Source organism: Pongo pygmaeus, chromosome 9 (assembly GCF_028885625.2).
Source record: "Pongo pygmaeus isolate AG05252 chromosome 9, NHGRI_mPonPyg2-v2.0_pri, whole genome shotgun sequence".
In the NCBI taxonomy this organism is placed as follows: domain Eukaryota; kingdom Metazoa; phylum Chordata; class Mammalia; order Primates; family Hominidae; genus Pongo; species Pongo pygmaeus.
In genome coordinates, this window is record NC_072382.2 from 104,779,065 (window position 1) to 104,801,306 (window position 22,242).

The 22,242-nt window shown below is 33.3% G+C and overlaps 1 protein-coding gene across 6 annotated transcripts in view; it reads left to right on the forward strand.

The window, feature by feature from the left end:
• The window catches only part of DYNC2H1 (dynein cytoplasmic 2 heavy chain 1), a 359,810-nt gene that overhangs the window by 106,075 nt on the left and 231,493 nt on the right, over window positions 1–22,242 (forward strand). For all 6 annotated transcript variants that reach the window (XM_054438209.2, XM_063672124.1, XM_063672125.1 and 3 more), the window contains 7 exons: window positions 1,078–1,201; window positions 2,021–2,142; window positions 8,679–8,765; window positions 11,449–11,575; window positions 13,091–13,232; window positions 13,821–13,930; window positions 21,127–21,225. In XM_054438209.2, coding sequence (XP_054294184.2) covers window positions 1,078–1,201; window positions 2,021–2,142; window positions 8,679–8,765; window positions 11,449–11,575; window positions 13,091–13,232; window positions 13,821–13,930; window positions 21,127–21,225 — 811 coding nt within the window. The remainder of the gene's footprint in view (window positions 1–1,077; window positions 1,202–2,020; window positions 2,143–8,678; window positions 8,766–11,448; window positions 11,576–13,090; window positions 13,233–13,820; window positions 13,931–21,126; window positions 21,226–22,242) is intronic.

The following is a 22,242-nucleotide window of genomic DNA, read 5'->3' on the forward strand; positions in this document are numbered from 1 at the left end:
ATATATTCCTTTCACTATAAGTGATTGTTAAAAGTGTCGAAAGAGGAGAAAAGGAATACCTTAGAATCTTTAAGAAATTTCTCAGTAAATATAATAATATATTTGGTCCATACATAGTAGAGAGGACTGTGATTTCACTGTGATTTACTGTTGAAGAAAATATAGTCACTATCCTTAAGAGTCTTGTACTACTGAGAGAGGGAAAGAGACAGAGACAGAAACAGAAGGAAGGAGACCCTTAAATAATAAAAGGGAGCTGCAAACTAGAAGAGAATAAGGTATTAACAAAATATGAAACCATGCAGGTTCAGGTTTCATGTTATAATAGTTGTGTTATGGTTTGTGCCGATATTAAGTTCCTTGTTAGTATTTAGGTTGATAGTAAAGAGTTCCTTTTGTATCTGGAGATGGGGGAGGACATAGGTTGAGAGAGCACTTTAAGTTACCTTAAAAGGAGTCAGTCAGTTTTCTTGCATATCCTAGGACATTTGAGTACCTAATAGTTCACAAATAAGGATTTGAGTAGAATAAGATTGTGATTCTTTCATATCACTTCTTGTTCTAGTTTATTCACAGAACATTAGAAAGACTGTCCTACATCTCTCTAGAGTTTTTGTTGTCTACAAAAAGTCGATAATACAGCTGGGCACACCTGTAATCCCAGCACTTTGGGAGGCCAAGGCACTTTAGGCCAGGAGTTTGAGACCAGCCTGGGCCACATGGTTAAACCCCATCTCTACCAAAAATACAAAAAATTAGCCTGGTGTGGTGGCACACGCCTGTGGTCCCAGCTACTTGGGAGGCTGAGCTGGGAGGATCGCTTGAGCCCAGGACGTGGAGATTGCAGTGAGCTGAGATTGTACCACAGCACTCCAGCCTGGGTGACAGAGTGAGACTCTGTCTCAAAACAAACAAACAAAAATAAGGATAATACATTAGAAGCTTAAAGGTTTTAGTACCATATTTTTGTTAACTAATGGATAAAAGTATTGCATACACCATTTTGTTAAACTGATTTTTTTTCAGAAACAGCAAATTTTATTTAGCCTCATTTAAGGAAATATGCTTTAATTTTAGTTTCCTTGCAAAAAGAGGTGTAAGAGAAGACATAGCAACCTTTGATGCCCGAAATATTTCAAAGGAAATAAGAGAGAGTGTTGAAGAACTTCTTTTTAAAAATAAAGGATCTTTTGATCCAAAGGTAATTTTTAAGTTATACCATAAATTTGCTTTTCCATACCATATAATATTCTGCTTTTTAAAATGTGGTGCTTTGTCATTGCCAATTGTTTAGATCACTTAAAAATGAAAATAAAAAAATAAGCTTATAGGAATTACATTTGGGAAGCATTAACCATCAGAATCAGGTAAATTAGAATCTAGGTAGCAGGGGAGATTTATTATCTTGAGTGGTTTTACTAGTTTTGTATCTGCTGTTAATGTTCTCAGCTTTTTTTTTTTTTTTTTTAAGCTTTAAACTGTCCTGGTGTGGTTTTACTTTTTCTTGTGTACTTGTCAGATAACAACAGGTATCTGTTTTAGGACAGTGGTATCTAATTTCAGTGAACAATTTAGATTTCATGATTCTGGTATTTTTTTAGATCCCTTAATCAAAATGTTATGTACATCTTCTTTAACACCAACTACAATAGTTTTAAAGCTGCTCTTATCTAATAAAGATAAATCACATGTATAGAAGAAAAAGAATTGATGCTCGAACTTTGTTGTGGATGACACATGTATTGATTAGAAATGTGACTAATAGAAAATTATGTTGATAAAACATCTTTGTTTTAAAGATTCTGTGTGGTTCAAAAAATTTATTTTTAAGTGAAAATAGAGTTCATGTATATTTCTCTTAATCAAAATAGAAGTTCACTGTATTTTTATTTTAGCTGTAAGCCAAAAACTTCTTTATTTGGGTCAAGTTAATAAGTGCCCAAAAAAAGTGTGTTAGAATTAACTTTGCTTTCATTTGAAATTAAGTAAGTATGTTGAATCACTTCCATGGATTTTTCAGAATGCTAAGCGTGCCAGTACTGCAGCTGCACCTTTGGCTGCATGGGTGAAAGCCAATATCCAGTATTCCCATGTCTTGGAACGAATTCATCCTTTGGAAACTGAACAGGCAGGATTAGAATCGTAAGTGAAATATAAAATATAAACAATTCTAACCTTTATTTTCATCAGTTTGATGAGGTTTTAATATATTATTATTTTTATTTTTTCTCTATTTGTAAAATGGCAGTTGACAATACTAAAATATATAAAATGAGTCAATTAAAGACAAATTTAAAAACAGATCAAAAAAAGAAAGCAATTAGAAGGAGAGAGAAGAACCAACTCACTTTTTCTTTACCATTATTATATTGTGGGAAGGCTAGGTAAAAGTTCCTTTAGAAGGAGCCAAAGTTTCATAAAGGAATTTTTGTTGTTGTTGTTGTTGTTGTTGAGACAGAGTTTCGCTCTTGTTGCCCAGGCTGGATTGCAGTGGTGTGATCTCGGCCCACTAAAACCTCCACCTCCCAGGTTCAAGTGATTCTCCTGTCTCAGCCTCCCGAGTAGCTGAGATTACAGGCATGTGCCACCACGCCCGGTTAATTTTGTATTTTTAGTAGAGACGGAATTTCTCCATGTTGGTCAGGCTGGTCTTGAACTCCCGACCTCAGGTGATTCGCCTGCCTCGGCCTCCCAAAGTGCTGGGATTACAGGTGTGGACCACCACGCCTGGCCAAGGAATAACGTTAAAGTACAAAAGGAAAGCTTTGGAAATTTAAGGCTTTTATTTTTATTTATTTATTTATTTATTTATTTATTTATTGTTTTGAGACAGAGTCTTGCTCTGTCGCCAGGCTGGAGTGCAGTGGCACGATCTCAGCTCACTTCAACATCTGCCTCCCGGGTTCAAGTAATTCCCCTGCTTCAGCCTCCCAAGTAGCTGGAATTACAGGCATGTGCTACCACACCTGGCTAATTTTTTGTATTTTAGTAGAGAAGGGGTTTCGCCATGTTGGCCAAGATGGTCTCGATCTCCTGACCTAGTGATCCGCCCACCTCTGCCTCCCAGAGTGCTGGGATTACAGGCATGAGCCACCGTGCCCGGCTGGAAATTTAAGGCTTTTATATTTGTTTTTACCTTCTAAGTTCTAGGAAATGTTTAGCATATATGTTCCAAAACAGTGTGTGGACAGGTAGGAGGAAGATTTAACCACTTACTATTAGAGCTTATGGTTCTAATTTGCTATCGTTACTAAGTCAGAAATATATTTTATCTCTTTTGTTCTAAATGCAGATCAAAAGGTTTATGTTCTTTCAAAAAAAAAATTTCAATAGGTTTTTGGGGAACAAGTGGTGTTTGGTTACATGAATGAGATCTTTAGTGGTGATTTCTGAGATTTTGGTACAGCCATCATCTGAGCAGTGTTACACTATACCCAATGTGTAGTCTTTTATCTCTTGCCACCCGCTGCCCTTTCCCCTGAGTCTCCAAAGTCCAATGCTTCATTCTTATGCCTTTGCGTCCTTATAGCTTAGCTCCTACATGAGTGAGAACGTACGATGTTTGGTTTTCCATTCCTGAGATACTTTACTTAGAATATTTGTCTCCAGTTCCATCCAGATTGTTGCAAATGCCATTATTTTGTTTCTTTTTGTGGTTGAGTAGTATTCCGTGGTATATATATATACCACATTCTCTTTATCCACTCATTGAATGATGGGCATTGGGTTGGTTCCATATTTTTGCCATTGCAATTTGTGCTGCTACAAACATGTGTGTGCAAGTATCTTTTCCATATAATGCCTTCTTTTCCTCTGGGTGGATACCTAGTAGTAGAATTGCTGGATCAAAGAGTAGATCTACTTTTAGTTCTTTAAGGAATCTCCACACTGTTTTCCATAGTGGTTGTACTGGTTTACATTCCTACCAACAGTGTAAAAGTGTTCCCTTTTCATTGCATCCCTGCTAACATCTATTATTTTTTGATTTTTTTATTATGGCCATTCTTGCAAGAGTGAGGTGGTACTGGATTGTGGTTTTGATTTGCATTTCTCTGATAATTAATGATGTTGAGCATTTTTCCATATGCTTGTTGGCCATTTGTATATCTTCTTTTGAGAATTGTCTATTCATGTTCTTAGCCCACTTTTTGATGGAGTTGTTTGTTTTTTTCTTGCTGATTTGTTACAGTTTGTTGTAGATTCTGGATATTAGTCCTTTGTTGGATGTATAGATTGTGAAGATTTTCTCCTACTCTGTGGGTTGTCTGTTAACTCTGCTGATTATTTCTTTTGCTGTGCAGAAGGATTTTAGTTTAATTAAGTCCTGTCTGTTTATCTTTGTATTTGTTGCATTTGCTTTTGGGTTCTTGGTCATGAAGTCTTTACCTAAGCCAATGTCTATAAGGGTATTTCTGATGTTATCTTCTAGAATGGTTACTGTTTCAGGTCTTAGATTTAAGTGTATGATCCATCTTGAGTTAATTTTTGTATAGGGTGAGAGACGAGGATCCAGTTTGATTCTTCTACATGGGGCTTTCCAATTACCCCATTGGTTGAATAGGGCATCCTTTCTCTACTCTATGTTTTTGTTTCCTTTGTGAAAGATCAGTTGGCTGTAAGTATTTGGGTTTATTTCTGGATTTTCTCTTCTGTTCCATTGGTCTATGTGCCTATTTTTATACAGTGCAATGCTGTTTTGGTGACTGTGGCCTTATAGTATAGTTTGAGGTTGGGTAATGTGATGCCTCCAGATTTGTTTGTTTGCTTACTCTTGCTTTGGCTATGCAGGTTCTTTTTTGGTTCCATATGAATTTTAGGATTGTTTTTTCTACTTCTGTGACGAATGATGGTGGTATTGTGATGGGAATCACATTGAGTTTGTAGATTGCTTTTGGCAGTATGGTCATTTTCACAATATTGATTCTACCCGTCTCTGAGCATGGGATGTGTTTCCATTTGTTTGTATTGTTTGTTTGTAACCATATCCTTGGTTAGGTGTATTCCTAAGTTTTTTTTTGGTTGTTTTTTTTTTTTTTTGCAGCTACTGTAAAAGGAGCTGAGTTCTTGATTTGATTCTCACTGTAGTTGCAGTTGGTGTATAGCAGAGCTACTGATTTGTGTACATGAATTTTATGTTCTGAAACTTTGCTGTATTCATTTACCAGTTCTAGGAGCTTTTTGGATGAGTCTTTAGGGTTTTCTAGGTATATAATAGTATCATCAGCAAACAGTGGCAGTTTAGCTTCCGCTTTACCAATTTGGATGCCCTTTATTTCTTTCTCTTGTCTGATTGTTCTGGCTAGAACTTATAGTGCTATGTTGAATAGAAGTGGTGAAAGTGGGCATCCTTGTCTCTTGTTCCAGTTCTCATGGGGAATGCATTCCACTTTTCCCCATTCAGTATAATGTTGGCTGTGGGTTTGCCGTAGATGGCTTTTATTACCTTAAGGTATGTCCCTTCTGTGCCAATTTTGCTGAAGATTTTAATCATAAAGGGACACTGGATTTTGTTAAATACCTTTTCTGTGTCTATTGAGATGATTATGTGATATTTGTTTTTAATTCTGTTTATGTGGTGTATCACATTTATTGACTTAACGTATGTTAAACCTGCATCCCTGGTATGAAACTCAGTTGATCATGGTGGATTATCTTTTTGACATGCTATTGGATTTGGTTCACTAGTGTTTTGTTGAGGATTTTTGCATCTGTGTTCATCGTGGTTATTGGTCTGTAGTTTTCTTTTTTTGTTATGTCCTTTCCTGGTTTTGGCATTAGGGTGATACTGGCCTCATAGATTGCTTTTGGGAGGATTCCCACCTTCTCTATGTTTTTGAATAGTGTCAACAGGATTGGTACCAATTCTTCTTTGAATGTCTTATAGAATTAAGCTGTGAATCCATCAATTTTAAAATTACCATTTCAATCCTGCTGCTTGTTATTGGTCTGTTCAAAGGTTCTATATCTTCCTGGTTTAATCTAGGCGGGTTGTATATTTCCAGAAATTTATCCGTCTCCTCTGGGTTTTCTAGTTTATGTGCATAAAGGTGTTCATAGTAGCCTTGAATAATCTTTTGTATTTCTGTGGTGTCAGTTGTAACATCTCCCATTTCTTCTAATTGAGCTAATTTGTATCTTCTCTCTTCTTGGTTAATCTTGCAAATCGTCTATCAATTTTATTTTTTCAAAGAATGAACTTTTTGTTTCATTTATCTTTTGTATCTTTTTTTGTTTCAATTTCATTTAGTTCTGCTCTAATCTTCGTTATTTTTTTTTTTCTGTTGGGTTTGGGTTTGGATTGTTCTTGTTTCTTCAGTTCCATGAGGTGTGACCTTAGATTGTCTATTTATACTCTTTCATACTTTTTGATATAGGCATTTAATGCTGTGAGCTTTCCTCTTAGCACCACCTTTGCTGTATTCTAGAGGTTTTGATAGGTTGTATTACTATTATAATTCAGTTCAAACAATATTTCAATTTCCATTTTGATTTCATTGTTGACCCAACAACCATTCAGGAGCAGGTTATTTAATTTCCATGTATCTGCATCATTTTGAAGGTCCCTTTTGGAGTTGATTTCCAGTTTTATTCCACAGTGGTCTGAGAGAGTACTTGATATAATTTCGATTTTCTTAAATGTACTGAGACTTGTTTTGTGGCCTGTCATATGGTCTATCTTGGAGAATGTTCCATGTGCTGATGAATAGAATGTATATTCTGCTGTCATTGGCTAGAATGCTCTGTAAATATCTGTTAAGTCCATTTGTTGTAGGGTATAGTTTAAATCCATTATTTCTTTGTTGACTTTCTGTCTTGATGACTTGTCTAGTGCTGTCAGTGGAGTATTAAAGTTTCGCACTATTATTGTGTTGATGTTTATCTCATTTCTTAGGTCTAGTAGTAATTGGTTCTTAATATAAGAATTGCCTCCTTTTTTTAGTTGATTATATTTTTCTGTTTACGTATCACAAATTTATCCATAGTTTCTCTGTCAGAACCCTGAAACATCTTCATTGATCTGTGTGTTCTATTTATTTTTTCTTAGCTTTAGGCCTGCTGCTTAAGGCTGTTGTCTTGGGGCTTCTCTTCAGCATTGTTCTAGAGATTACCTATTGTATTCTTTTATTATGAATTCCTGTCTTTCTCTTCCTTCCTTTAGTACTTCAGGTTTCTAGAACACATCTTTCGTGGTAGAAAGAGTATATGGGCTGGAACATATTTTGAGATTTGCATGTCTAAAAGTATCTATAATATATTATTGTATGTGATCAATAATTGGCTTGTGTTTAAATACTAGACTAGAAATAGTTTTAGCTCCCAATTTTGAAGGCCTTATTCTATTGCAGCAATTCTCAAAATTTGGTTCCTAGACCAGCAGCATCAGCATCACTTTGGAACTTGTTAAAAGTGCAGATTTTTGAACTCCAACCAAACTAACTGATTCTGATTCAGATATATTGTGGGGGAGGGGACAGCAAGGCCTCGCAATCTCTGTTTTGACAGGTAATTTTGGTGTACACTAAAATTTGAGAACCCCTGCTGTGCTCTCTTCTAGAGTTCAGTGTTGCTTTTAAAAAGTCTAATGCTACTTTGATTCCCAGTGTTTGCATGTTACCCCATATTTTTAGGGAGTTAGGAAGCTTTCTTGACCTGTCTGATCTTTGGCTGTTAGTTATTAATCGTGAGTTTTAGAAGTCTGGCTGGAAGTCCTGAGTGTGTGGCCTGGCCTCCTTGGCTGCTGAGCATCACTGTAAGGTGATCAAATACGGACTGGCCATTTTATGGCAACCCCTTAATATTTGCTGGTATTTTGAGAGGATAGGGTGTCAGTCATTTTACTGTAAAAGAATCTTCATATCTTTCACCTAGGATGTGTGCATAGAGGTTGATGGAGATGAGTAAGGGCATAAGGTAGACTTGCAGTATTCTGGGTTATATTCGAGGTAGTCAACTCTCAATAGAGGATGGATTCTGAGGTCAAACTCTTTGTAATATCAATTATTAAATAATCTTCTGTATTTAGCTTTATTGTTACCTTCAGAAGTATCTGTTTACATTTTCTGAACATTTTAGGATTCTGCTTTTTTTTGGCTCCTCTTCGTATAGGCATTTTAGCTTTTGGCTTTTTGCGTTCCAGTATGTCAGTTATTACTTTTTAAAATTTTATTGAACTTTGAGAGTGCAGGAGGCTGAGGTAGGAAGATTGCTTGAGCCTAGGAGTTTGAGGCTGCAGTGGGCTCTGATTGCACCACTGCACTGTAGCCTGAGAAAGAGAGTGAGACTCTGTCTCTTAAAAAAAGAAAATTATTTTTGAAATTTCTCCTATTTCACTTTCCTCTTTTGATCTCTGTGCATGTGTATCTTTCTTATTTTCTTGGCTTCATTTTAGTAGGGTTCTAGAACGGATAGAAGATAAATAAATATGTTTACCATTTTTATCCAGAAATTTGCATGTATGAGTGTTTTTAAATATAAATTCCTAGAAGTGGTATAGTTGGGTCAGAGGAAACACTTTTAATTTTAGCATTGCTTTTCAAATTAAGTTCTAAGTAAAGGTGTTATAATACTGAGTTATTGACAGTTTTAATTGTCATATGATTACATTTTAAGGTGCTGCTGCTGCTTTATAGTTGATATCTAAAATAGAATGACTTGTATAATATTGAGTTATATTTTAGGAATCTGAAGAAAACTGAAGACAGAAAAAGGAAACTAGAGGAGCTTCTTAATTCTGTTGGTCAAAAGGTATCAGAACTCAAAGAAAAGTAAGTTATGTTTTGAAGTGTATTTTGGATAATGCTGAGAGTGTTTACATTTGACATCTTGATTTCTTTCTTGTTTTGACTTTTAAGATTTAGACTCTTATGTCAGATGATGCTGTGGGACCCAGTAGTCTATAATCTTTTTAAGGGTACATTATTATTTTTAAAAATTCTGTCCTTTTAACTTTTTTCTCTTTTGTGTTAAAAAAATTTCTTCATGCAAATATTATACTCAAGTTAAGGATCATTTTTGAATATTATTAGTCTTAAAGCCTTTCATGTATCCTATTTAGTACAGGGTAGAAAATATTGGTATGGGAATTATAAATGTTAGAACATTTTCTTTTAAAAGTTGTGAAGATTGAAAAGCTGAATAATATCTGATTTAATACAGTGTATGTTGAAGTGATGTGTCATACTTCCTTTTTTAATGGAAGCAAAACTAATTATTTTACCAAGAAATTAATCAGATTAAAACTATGAATTTTTTCTCTATGTTCAGGAAACAATTTTCTGTCTCTCTCTCTGTGTTTCTCTCTCCCCCTCTCTCTCTTCTTCCGTTTCTCTTTCTGTCTCACCAATATATACTTATAGAGAAAAACTTATAGAAAAAAAGCAACCCAAAAAGAAAACCCCAAACCAATAAACCCAGTGTTTTCAATATTCCTGAACAATTATTATGTTAGAAATATAGGAAACAATTCACATTTTTTTCCAGGTATTATTAGAGAAGTATAAGAAAAATAAGTATAATGTATTATTTTCACTGTCATGTGCTCACAATCAGCACTTAATATTCAGCTAATTCTCAAATATTTATTGAATAATTAACTTGTTATAGCAATGTTTTGACTTCATTTATTAGTCACTTGCTGCGTTAGGTGTTATACTGGGTAACTTGCGTATTTATTTCTTTAATCCTTGAAACAATGATGAGAAGTAAATCTATTTCTATTTAGCAGATTAGGAAGGTTAAAATTATATAGTTTTTTTTGTCTGAAGTTGAGCAGCTAGTAAAATACTAAGCCATGTTAGATACTAGATTTGTCTAATTCCATAAAGTTTCTGCTCTTAACCATTGCGCCATACTACCATTATTTTGGAAGAATTATTATAAGAACTTTTGGAACTAACTTTTAATTTTAAATGAAGCAGAATGACATTTTTCATTATGGAGTCATTGTCGAGAATGAATTAATGTTGGTTACCATGCTGTTACTTATTATGATCCTTAATTAAGGTTTAATTGACTCTAGGCCATGAGTAACAGTCTTATTTTCTTATACATCAACAAAGAATAAAGGACTTGAAAAATAAGCATGATCTATCAATTTTTAAATTCCAGTTTTACAAAATTAAAGAGATGGTTTCCATTTCTAATACAACTTATACAGAGATATGAGAGTTGATTTAATGCAACAAATATTCATTGCAAAACCATGTTCAAGGTGTAATATGAAATGTTGTGGTCAATAAAGATGCAGCTTTCCATTTCCAGGTTTTAGAACAGTGCTGTTTAATGGGACTTCATGAGATTATGGAAATGTTCTGTGCTCTGTGTTATCCAATATGGTAGCCAATAGTCATATGTGCTTACTGAGCACTTGCAATGTTTGTAATATGATTGAGGAATTGAATTTAAAATTTTATTTATCTTTAATAATTTAAATAGCCACAAAGTGGCTAGTGGCTATTTGTCCATATTGGACAAATTGGTTCTAGAGTCTTATGTCTAGGGAAAGAAAGAAGAAGGCACTTAGAAAGACAATGAAATATACTGTAAAGTACATGCAACTTAATGCCAGCCACATCTGTATATGAATTTTAGATCCTCTGTTGATTATTGATGAGAACCTGAGCAATAATTTATTTGGGTTTAAGTTTGCATATGTATAGCATAAGATTTATAATACTTAACTGGAACTGTTCTGGAGAATTAAATGCTGGTTTTTTTTTTTTTTTGATGCTTGGCACCACTCTGGGCATATTATAAGCACTTACACATATTTGTTGAATGACTAAATAATCATGTCAAATATTACTATTACATTTAATAAAATCACACACATGTTTTTCAAGGAAAATAATTTAAAAAGAAAATTATAAAGATCAATGAATATAGGGAGAGATTATATATAATGTACTAAAATGAATTTTGAAATTTTATTTGTATTTTTAGTGGTAAATGTTAGAGGGGGTTGGGCTGTGGGGTGAGGAAGGGTGTAGTTGGAAGATACTCTAGGCAAATGGAACATTCTGAAGAACACTAGAGATAAAGGTTAGGATATTTACGATAATGTAAAATTCTTCCGATATTGACATATATTAATGGTTTTGCTGCTCAGTAATACAATGAAATAAAACTAGAAAGACAGATGGGATGTTTAGGACAGTGCCTTGAATGCCATATTGGCAAATTTTTATATAATGCGGTACAGCACAGAGACCCTGTCAAGTTTTTTGAGGTAGAGAATGCTGCACTTTATATATGTGTGTGTGTGTGTGTGTGTGTGTGTGTGTGTGTGTTGATTTGTCTCTTCTATTAATGATACTTTGTATGCAAACATTAATAGTATTATCATTAATTAAATTATGGCATAAAAGTTTACTTTATTACCTATGGATAATTTCATTAAATCTCTCTCAAATCCTTTTTGCTTTTAATGAAATTTTAATGTTTACATAGATTTCAGAGCAGGACTTCAGAAGCTGCCAAACTTGAGGCTGAAGTAAGCAAAGCACAAGAAACAATCAAAGCTGCAGAAGTCTTAATTAATCAGCTTGATAGAGAACATAAGAGATGGAATGCACAGGTTTGTTTGAGAGAGGGGCCATGAGGAGTCTACATTTAAAATGCAGGAAATCTATAATGTAATGTATGTTAAGAAAAAGAAGAGAAAGAGCCATTAATTTGCACCTGGCTCAGGATAAATAATCTAGATATAAATGGCCATTATGTGAATTACTCTTTAAACAAAGTGTCTTTATATGAATAGATTTTTAGGCAAAGCAGCCTATTTTCCTTTCAGTTCCGATGTTGTGAGAGATGGGCAGGATGAAAATGAGTGGATGGAAAACTTAGTACTCCTTAGAATTTTCTTTGAATTTACCTTCACCAGGACAGTAATTTTAGGATTTGACACTGTTGGCTATTTATTTTTTCTTGAAATATTTTATTATTTTGACTTTTTAGTGTTATCTCTTGTTTTTTCTTGGTTTATTTCTGAAATCAGTTAAGCTTCCTTTCCTTTCCTGATCCTCCTCATCTGCTCATCCAGTAATGTTGATTGTCCTTGTTATTCTCTTCCACAGCAGCTTTTTCTGCAACTACCTTGGGGGTTATCTCATCCCTTCATAATATCACCTACACCTTCATAATGACCAGAGCTACATTTCCAGACTACTGAGTTTTAAATGTGTATTTCCAACTATACATTAGACATTTGCATTTAATTGTCTCTGAGGAACTCAAACCCAACGTGTCTAAATTATTTTCTTTTTCTTATTCCAAGTCTCCTTTATTTTCTATTTCACTGGAGGCATCTTTCTTTGGGCATCAATACTAAAAACATATGGGGTTGTCTTAGACTCTTCCCTGTTTACTTGTCATATCCATTTGCAAATATTCTTTATATTTGTCTTCTATCTTTAATGCCAATTTCTTTTCATTTTTCATCTGACTTTTTTAATGTCTTCCTCCTATCTGACCCTTTAATTAGTTCACCCTTCATTTGTCAGCTGAATTATCTTTATAAAACCCAATCTGATTACATTACTCATTGCTTGCTTAAATGCTTTCAATGGCTCACGTCACAGTTTAAAATAGAAATTCCTTTGCATGTCATGGAAAACCTTTCACAATCTGCCTTTAATTAACTCTATCTCTCTTCTTTCCTTTAATATAACTACTCTTTCTGCTGAATCTTGTGCTTTATTTACAATAACCTTTTTGCTAATGGGTCTTCACGCTGTACCTTTGTTTTGTCCCTTTGTTCATTCTCTGTGTCTTAATCTTAGTTTACAAAGTGGTGCAAACTCCCATTTAACTGTGATTGGGATGAAAGTTCTGCTTTCTTTAAAATCATTAAGAACTTTAAATGACTAAATATGTTTGTTTCTACAAATATATAAGGATTTTATACTTTTAAAAAATATCACAGCAGCGTCTGAAATCTTTTTGATATTTTTACATTTTGACCGTTACATTCAAAACGAGGAGTTATTACTTGTGATTTTCCCCCTCACAGTCAAAACCATGAAACTGTCATTTTCTTTAATGTTAGAACATACTCATATATCTCCCTCTTTCTTCTCTCTCTTTTTTCCAGGTTGTAGAGATAACAGAGGAATTAGCTACTCTTCCTAAAAGAGCTCAACTTGCTGCTGCATTTATTACATATCTTTCTGCTGCTCCTGAATCTCTGAGAAAAACCTGTTTGGAAGAATGGACCAAGTCAGCTGGTCTTGAGAGTTTGTATTTAGTTATTCCTGAATTTAAAATTTCAATATACTAAAAATAGACCCTTTGTTCTCTGTTATTTTACCTTTTTTAAATGGGGGAAATTTTATATGGGTTCCAAGGATACCTTAGCTACTTTAGATTTGCCGAATTCCCCAAATGTTCTCGAATTTGCTTTATTAATATGATTTTTCTATTCTTAAATCACTGTAAAAAACTGAGATGACTGAATTTATTTTTGATATTGCACAGATGCAATTAAACATTGTTACTTTTATTTTTATAATAATTGTATTTCATAGGCTGAGATGCAAGAACTTTAAAATTCTTTGTTATGTTAGTGGTATTTTACAAAATTATTTTAGTTTGTGAAACATTCACTCAAAGAAATAGGACTTCATGGAGTTCCATTCCTTTGCACTTTTTGTTTTTGTTTTAGACTTTTTTCTCCGTGGGTTTGGGTGTTAAATGTGGAAGAATGGGTTTCGTGTAAGGACTGTCATAGGACTTTTGTTTTGGAATAAATAGCTTTATTTCCTTCCCTTCATCAAGTACAAGATTGTTGTAGTGAAGTACTATCAATATCTTCAACTTTTCAGAATTTGATCTGAGGAGATTTCTTTGTACTGAAAGTGAGCAGTTAATTTGGAAAAGTGAAGGCCTACCATCAGATGACCTTTCCATAGAAAATGCTCTTGTAATATTACAGGTAGTTAATTTATTTAAATTTTTTTATTAGAAATGTTTTATTGTCAAGCTTGCTGTAGAAATTGTATTCTTCATATTCTTAGTCTTTCACAGTTACCCTTTTCTTACTAAAATAAAAATATTTTGCTAATGAAAACCCATCAATGATTCAGTTAGTGAGTGTATGACTTTCAGTATAATTTATTTTTTACCTTAATATAAAAGTATAAAGTGGCATTCTTTTGATGGCAAAATATTCTAAATTGTATTTCCTAACAGTAATAGAAATATTTTAAGGATACCCAATTCATTGGTTATATGGTTTCTTCATGAGTACAGACTAGAATATATGACTTCATAAATTTTATGTTTTTATTTCATTTTATTTTGCCAAACAAAATTAGCAAAAAGTGAAGTTAAGTTTTGGCTTATCAATTAGAGATAATCATACACATATTTTGGAAAATTGTTTTGTCATATAGTGCACAGTTTCCAAAGCTATTTAAAATGGAAAATAGCATAACCTTATTATCAGTGAATGTGAAAACCACATTCAAAGCCATGCACACAAATAAATAATCACTTGAATAAAGTTTGATTTTTCCCATTAACTTGGCTTACTTTTCTGATATGGAAATTGGAAGATGATTTTGACTCCTTGATAATGTGATTTTTCTATTCTTTCTGTCAATAGTTTATATTTCATAATAAATATTAGTATTCCTTTTCCTCTCTGTAATCCTTCTCTCTGCCTACACACTATTTCCTTATTATTTTTTAACTCCATAGTCTCAAAGAAAGCATGAACATTAAACATGCTCCTCTTTATGTAGCGTAAACTGTATTATAAGATTCATATTTTGGGTGCTGTTCATTACTTGATAATTTGTTCTGTTTTATTAGACCTATTAATCAGCTGACTATGCTTCAGCTCACTGTATTGGTAACTTACCAGTAGAGAAGTTGCTGACCACTAATTGAATAGTTTTGCTTTCTATTAATTTGATTTTGCCTGTTTTTAAATTTACTTAAAAAATTTTTTTTATTATTTTCACAATGGAATCACAAATATGAAACTCTAAATGCTTATGTAAATAGATGTATTACATTATAGCAAACTATATGCTTTTTATTATGTTTGTTACTCCCTCCCTAAGGTTTCATAGCCGCATCTTTTTCCTGTTTCAATAATCCAAGAAAGCAATTGATTGCAAATTAAAAAAAAAGTTTAAGAATTCTTTTTTATTCCATAAGAAACAAGGGGAGGGTGGTAAGTCTGTAGACAAAATATGTTTATCAGAATAATTTTTTTACCAATGTTAATTGAAAATGCTTAGTTTTGTATTCTGAATTGTCTTTCATGATGAATATGGGAAATTGCCTTTGAAATTAATAAGCTTACATTTACTTTGTATTTAACATTGCTAAGTTCCTTTTAGATAATTACTTGCATTTATATGACAAAACAAAAATCATTGGAAACATTTCTTAGGGTAATTAGTTATTTTGTTGAAATGAATTTGCCGTTATGGTCAACACTCCATCTCAGTTTTAAGGTGTACCAGATTTAAAATTAGTTGTAGTTTAAGGGTGTGATTGGATAGCACGTAATCTGTAACATCAACTCATTAACATCACCATGTATGTAAAATTAAATCTCTAAATATATATTAGTTGGGCTTCTTGGAAAAGATGGCTAGACATGATAAATAATATGCATTTGTGATTCAGAGATATAATACATCTCCTCATTAACTATGCTAAAGCTGGCCTGGTGTAGTGGCTCATGCTTGTAATCCCAGCACTTTGGGAGGCAAGGCGGGTGGATCACTTGAGGTCAGAAGTTTGAGACCAGCCTGACCAACATGGTGACACCCTGTCTCTACTAGAAATATAAAAATTAGCTGGGCATTGTGGCATGCACCTATAACTCCAGCTACTCAAGAGGCTGAGACAGGAGAATTGCTTGAAACTGGGAGGCGTAAGTCGTAGTGAGCCGAGATCACACCACTGCATACTCCAGCCTGGGTGTCAGAGTGAAACTTCTCAAAACACACACATACACACACACACACACACACACACACACACACACACACCAATGCTAAAGCTTTTCTGAGGTTCTACCTCTCAGTGGAGGAGGCTTTCCCTGATTCGAGGCCTGTGGTAACTCAACAATTTTGTTGATGCTAAGAAAGACTTTTTTGTCTAAAACTATTCTTTTATTAGTCTTACAAAGATGCTTAAAATTCTCATATTTAGGTTAAGCTAACTATTGAAGTGCATGTATTGCCGAAGAGAGTAATTAGTCAAATCCTTATATACCCTTGTTCTTACAACAGGAATTAGTTTTACTATGTTAGCAGAAAGCTCATGTGACCTATGTATTTGAGGGACAAGGAAAAATTTGGCCATAGTGATCATATGTCCTGGATTGCTTGGTCTATGGTTTGTACTTGTTGTCCTGATACAATTATTAATAGTTTTCCTTTCACTTTCAACAGTGTCCTGGTTTGAGTGATAAATTATATGATCTAATATTGGCCAACTCAGTGGATAATGGAAAGTATAATAAGGCTGTTAGAAACTATGGAGAAGGTGTGAGTGAAAAGCATCAAGAAAGGAGGTGGAGAAGTTGACTAATTAAAATATCAGATCTTATATGGGTTTTTCTTGTGATGACATCTATTGAATATTTGTGTTTTATTGTTATAGACAGTTCAGTGTCAAATTGGTTTTAACCACTCAAAATTTCTTAGATTTTTTTTTCTTGCTGCCTTTTGGTATATGCTGAGGAAATGCAAACTAATGTGATACTAGTCTAAGAATATAAAATTATAATGGTAAATTTACAACTTTAAAGTTAACTTCTCCACATAGGAAAAAGTTTTTCAATCCTCACGTAAGTAATAATAATAATCAATACTTGCGTATTACTTACCATGTTGTGCATATATTACTGTTTAAGAATAAATAGGTAAAGCACTTAAACACATAACTCATGTAATTCTCAAGTCAACCCAATCTGTTAGATACATGTGTTATCCCTTTTATAGATAAGGAAATTGAGGCACAGAAGAGTTAATTCACTTGTCTAAGGTCACATGGCTATCAAGTGGTAGAGCCAGGATTCAAACCCAGGCCATCTAGCTCCTGTCTATACACTTCTCATAGGAGTGTGTGTGTGTGTGTGTGTGTGTGTGTGTGTTTAGCCTTATTTATTTTATATTCTTGTTAATGTAACTCTCCTTAGTGAATCAAGAGTTAGGCTTTAGTTTTATTTATAAAATGTTTTTGCATTTATCCCATTTATAGGTATTAAAAATAGACATAACATTATAGAGTATACTAGGTGTTTTAAAAATTATCTCTTTCAAAAATATCCTTTGACCAATCTTTTTTTCCCCCAAGGAGAGAAGAATTTAAATAGAGATTGTGTATCTTTAGTTTTTAACTTGTTTTTTGAGCTCTTGACCTATAGTTCTAACTACCTGTTAGATATTTTTACCTGTGCTTCCTAGGCAGCTCAAAATTTATCAGCCTTTAACTAAATTCACCATTTTTTTAAGTCAAAAATCCTCCAGTGGCCAATTATAGCACATTTAAGGGGAAAAAGTAGCAATTTATGCTTTTAAATAGCTGAGATGTCTAAAAGGTTGAGGCAAGCTTCTGAATTAAAATAATTTTTACCAGGAGATCTCTGTCTCCATTTTATAAGATGGATTCATTCTCAGGTTCTCTTTGCCCTTTGTTAACCTTGACCATTGGTGACTCCATGTTTACCATTATTAGAGTTCATGTTTCCAGACTAAAGATGTGTCATTCACTCCCTCTGCACCATAGATAATATGCCAATCTCCCAAAAGGATTCTGATTGGTTAGCTTAGATCATCTAATCATATTGATAACCCATCAGAAATACATTTAGTGGGACATACAGGGTAGGCAAGGTAGCTCTCTACTATAGAACTCATTTTTCTTCCACTCTCACTCCCTATAACCTGCTTCTCTTATTTTCTACCACCAGAGATATCACAGTCTTTTCTCAGTAATGCAAGCTACAACCCTGCACGTCATTCTTACTATGTCTCTTTACTTTTTTATTCAGTTAATTATTCAACTAATCTTGTCAAATCTACTTCTCAAATGTCTCATGAATTCATCCTGTTTTAATCACTTCCACTGCCAGTGGCTTCATTTATGCCTTTATCATTTTGTATATGGATAAATATATCATTATACCAGCTGGTTCCTTGTCTCCAGTACCACTTCCTTTACTATTGTTGGAGTGATTTTTCTAAAACATTAATCCAATCATAATATTGCCTCAATTAATATATTTTAGTGATTTCCCATTGTCTGCAGTATAAAAATTTCATTATCCTTAGACATGGCATAAAAAGCTGATCATGATCAGACAGGCTCCAGATTACTCCTGCCATTTTATATGCATCATCTTTGCCCATATTTATTTTTCTTTAGCTACACCAGAGTACTGTAAGTTTTCCAAATACTCCAAACCTTTTTATTCCCCTCTATATCATGCTGTTGTTTTTGCCTGAAATGTTTTTCTTTTTTCACTTCTTTGCCTAGCTGATCTCTCTTGTCTTAGTTTGACTTGAACTGTTTTCTAGCCATAACTTCACCTATCATCCTTCAGTAGCAACTTGTGCACCTCTTGATGATGAAATTTTTATTTTTGCATCTTTATTGCATGTAAAGTTATTGAGGTTAAGGGAATGTATTTTATTAATTTCTATACTCCTTGTACTATCTCACTATAGTTGTTATCCAACATATAGTAGATGAAGTAACGAACAAATGAGTAAATAAATGAAAGCTCAACATTTTTGGATTGAGTATAGTTGTAGAATTTAACTATATTTAATCATGGAATACAGAGATAAAATGTACCATAGAAATCTTATCTAAATCTGTCTGGAGTCGTAAAATAAGATGACAACAAACTTGTAAGAACCTTTTGAAAAACTTAAGCATGTTTTCTTTGCCAAAAACATTTTGAAACATTACCTTTCTTCTTTTCATTTAACTGCATCAGATCATTGGTTTGAAATCATGGGTAAGAACTTTTTAAAAATTTAAAATAATTACTTTTATAGTTAGGCAAAATGCAGAATTGTGAAATGTTTGCTATTGAATGCTAGCATAAAATTAGATCAAAAACCTAGGTGCAGCACCATGGTAACACTTCACAGGCTATTTACTAACCACGTCATTGTGCTTCGAGTAGTACATTTAAATGATGGAGCAGTAAGTGAAACCTCTAGAAATAGATGCTGGGTGATGCTCATACAGTGTAACGTGGCAGGAGGTATGATGGGAATAGTCTACTGTGGGTGCAAGTGAAAGCAAGGTACCTTGTCTGTGGACCATTTTAAAATAATAATAAAGCTGTTTTAAAGTCGTTCATCTCTTTATTATCACCATGTGCTAGCAATTGTAAACAACATTGGTGATACAAAACTATTCGTCCACAGGGCAGATAATCCCCACTATCTCCCTCCCTCTTGGTGTGCCACTGAGATAACATGTCTGTTCTTATTAGATATACAGTGTTCCCCCCTTTTCTCCTGGGCATGTGTTCCAAGACCCTCAGTGGGTGCCTGAAAGTTCAGGTAGTACTGAACCCCATATTTATATATGGGGTTATACATTTTTATATAACACATACATACTATTTTATACACACATACATACTATGTTATACATATATACATATATATAAATACAATGTTTTTTTCTAAACATACATACTATAATAAAGTTCAATGTATAAGTTACACACAGTAAGAGATTAACAACAACAATAATAAAATAGGACAACTATAACAGTATACTGTAATAAAAGTTAAGTGAATGTAGTTTTTCTTTCTGCCTGTCAGAATATCTTATTGTACTGTACTCACCTATTTTTGGACTGTGGTTGACCATGGGTAACTGAAACCATGAAAATAAATTATTGATAAGGGGGACTGCCGTACCCCATTCCAAGTTTTCATCTTACTCTCACTTTCATATGTGTTCTCTTATTCTTATAGCACACAATTGCATTACATTTTTCAAAGAAATGTGAAAACTTAAGAAAAATTAGATCAGTTTAAATTTTAGTAGGTAGCAATGATTGTTAAATGACTTCTAAATTTATCATACATATGATACACATTTTATACATATATAATTGGCTTTCTTCTGTCTACTAAGTGCCATTGTGTGTGGAGGGCATTTTCACTGGTTTCTAACTCCCTTTTTTTTTTGAGATGGAGTCTCACTCTGTTGCCAGGCTGGAGTGCAGTGGTGCGACCTTGGCTCACTGCAGCCTCCGCCTCCAGGGTTCAAGCAATTCTCCTGCCTCAGCCTCCCAAGTAGCTGGGACTACAAGCGCCCGCCACCACACCTGGCTAATTTTTGTATTTTTAGTACAGACGGGGTTTCACCATGTTGGCTAGGATGGTCTTGATCTCTTGACCTCGTGATCCATCCACCTCAGCCTCCCAAAGCCACCACACCGGGCCTGACTTCCTTTTTTTTAGAATTTAATTAGTGCAGGATGTTCTATAATGAATTTAGTTTTTAGTTCATTTCATTAGATCTTAACCTACAGCCCATGTAATTTTCTCTTCCAGGATACTCCTTTAGTAATATTGGATATATACTGCTTTAGAAGAATTAATGTCTTAAAATGTAAACAATTATATTGATAATTAGCAGTATTTTAATGCTTTGCTCATACTTCTTTTTATGGACTTTATAGTTTTTATTCAAACAAAGAATATAGATAGATAGATAGATAGATAGATAGATAGATAAATAGATAGGGAATAATTTGACTGTGTATTTTAAAAGCCAAAAAGAATGCTGCAAATGACATCAGCTTGAGACTAAAGCTCTTGCTTAGCATAATGTTAGTACAAATATTCTGTGTTATTTTGTGTGAAGTAGGACTGTACTCTCTATACTCTGGCTAAATGTAATTACCTAATATTAACTCCTGGTCACTGAAAATTTGTTAATATGGCTTGTGATGCAGCTAAAAACTGTATTTTTGTTTCTTTTTCATGGTTGTATATTTGTGTTCTCCAAAGCTTGAGAGAATAGATCATTTAGTAATTGATTTATAATTTCTAGAAAACTATTTCCATTTAAATGAAAGCTGATAATCATTAAAAAACATTACTTTTCCTTTTTTTTTTGTACTAGAGTCGAGTGTGCCCATTTCTTATAGATCCTTCTTCCCAAGCTACAGAGTGGTTAAAAACACATTTGAAAGATTCACGTTTAGAAGTTATCAATCAGCAGGTATGTATTACTTACAATTTACATACCAATTAGGAATGACCTCTTATAGTGAAAAGATCTTGGAGTCTATAATCAGAAAACATAGATTCAACACTGGGTCCTATTGTGTGGGACCTGGGGCGAGAGATATAACTCTTAGCGTCAGTTTTCTAATTTGTAAAAAATAGATAAGAATATTTATTTGATTCTGGGTATTGATCTAAGCCCTGGGAATTTAATAGTGAGTTCCTTCCCTTATGAAGATGACAGTCTAGTAGGTTAGAGAAACAATTAAAGAAGCTTTGCACTAAGTTATGACTAATGACACAAGTGTAAACTGCTGTAGAAGTAGGAGCTTTTAAGTTAGCTTGGAGAATCAGAAAAGCCTTCCAGCCTTTTAGCATATTTACAGTTTCTCTGAATGCCTCTCATAATTTCCAATTTCTTTAACTCATTGACAGACATCTTTAATGTATCCCAAGATTTGATAATTGTTCAGTGAAATGTAATCATAGTCTTTTTGGTAGTGACTTCTCAGTTTCATGTTTATCTTGCAGAGGAAATTATTTTTGGTTAGGTTATTATTTTTTTAAAGGAAGACTTAATATATGATTAATTTTCATAGATAATTTTCAGGTGTTTCAAAAATTACCTCTAAAAGTTACTTTACTTGTAAAGTGGGGATATCAACTTTATTTTTTTTGTGATAAGAATAATTATAAATTAGATAATATATAAAATACTTTAATAATCATTTATGGTTTGCATATATGCAAATCATTTATGGTTTGCAATATTATAGATAGCTATATATGCAAATCATTTATGGTTTGCAATATTATATATGACTATATACATATAAGTATACTATATATCTCTATATAGTTATATACATTATAAGTACTATATGTCTATAGTTATAGTTATATACATATATCACTATACTATATATCTTATATACATATAAGTATATAAATATACTATATATATCTATAGTTACAGTTATATATACATATAAGTATTATATATATAGTCATA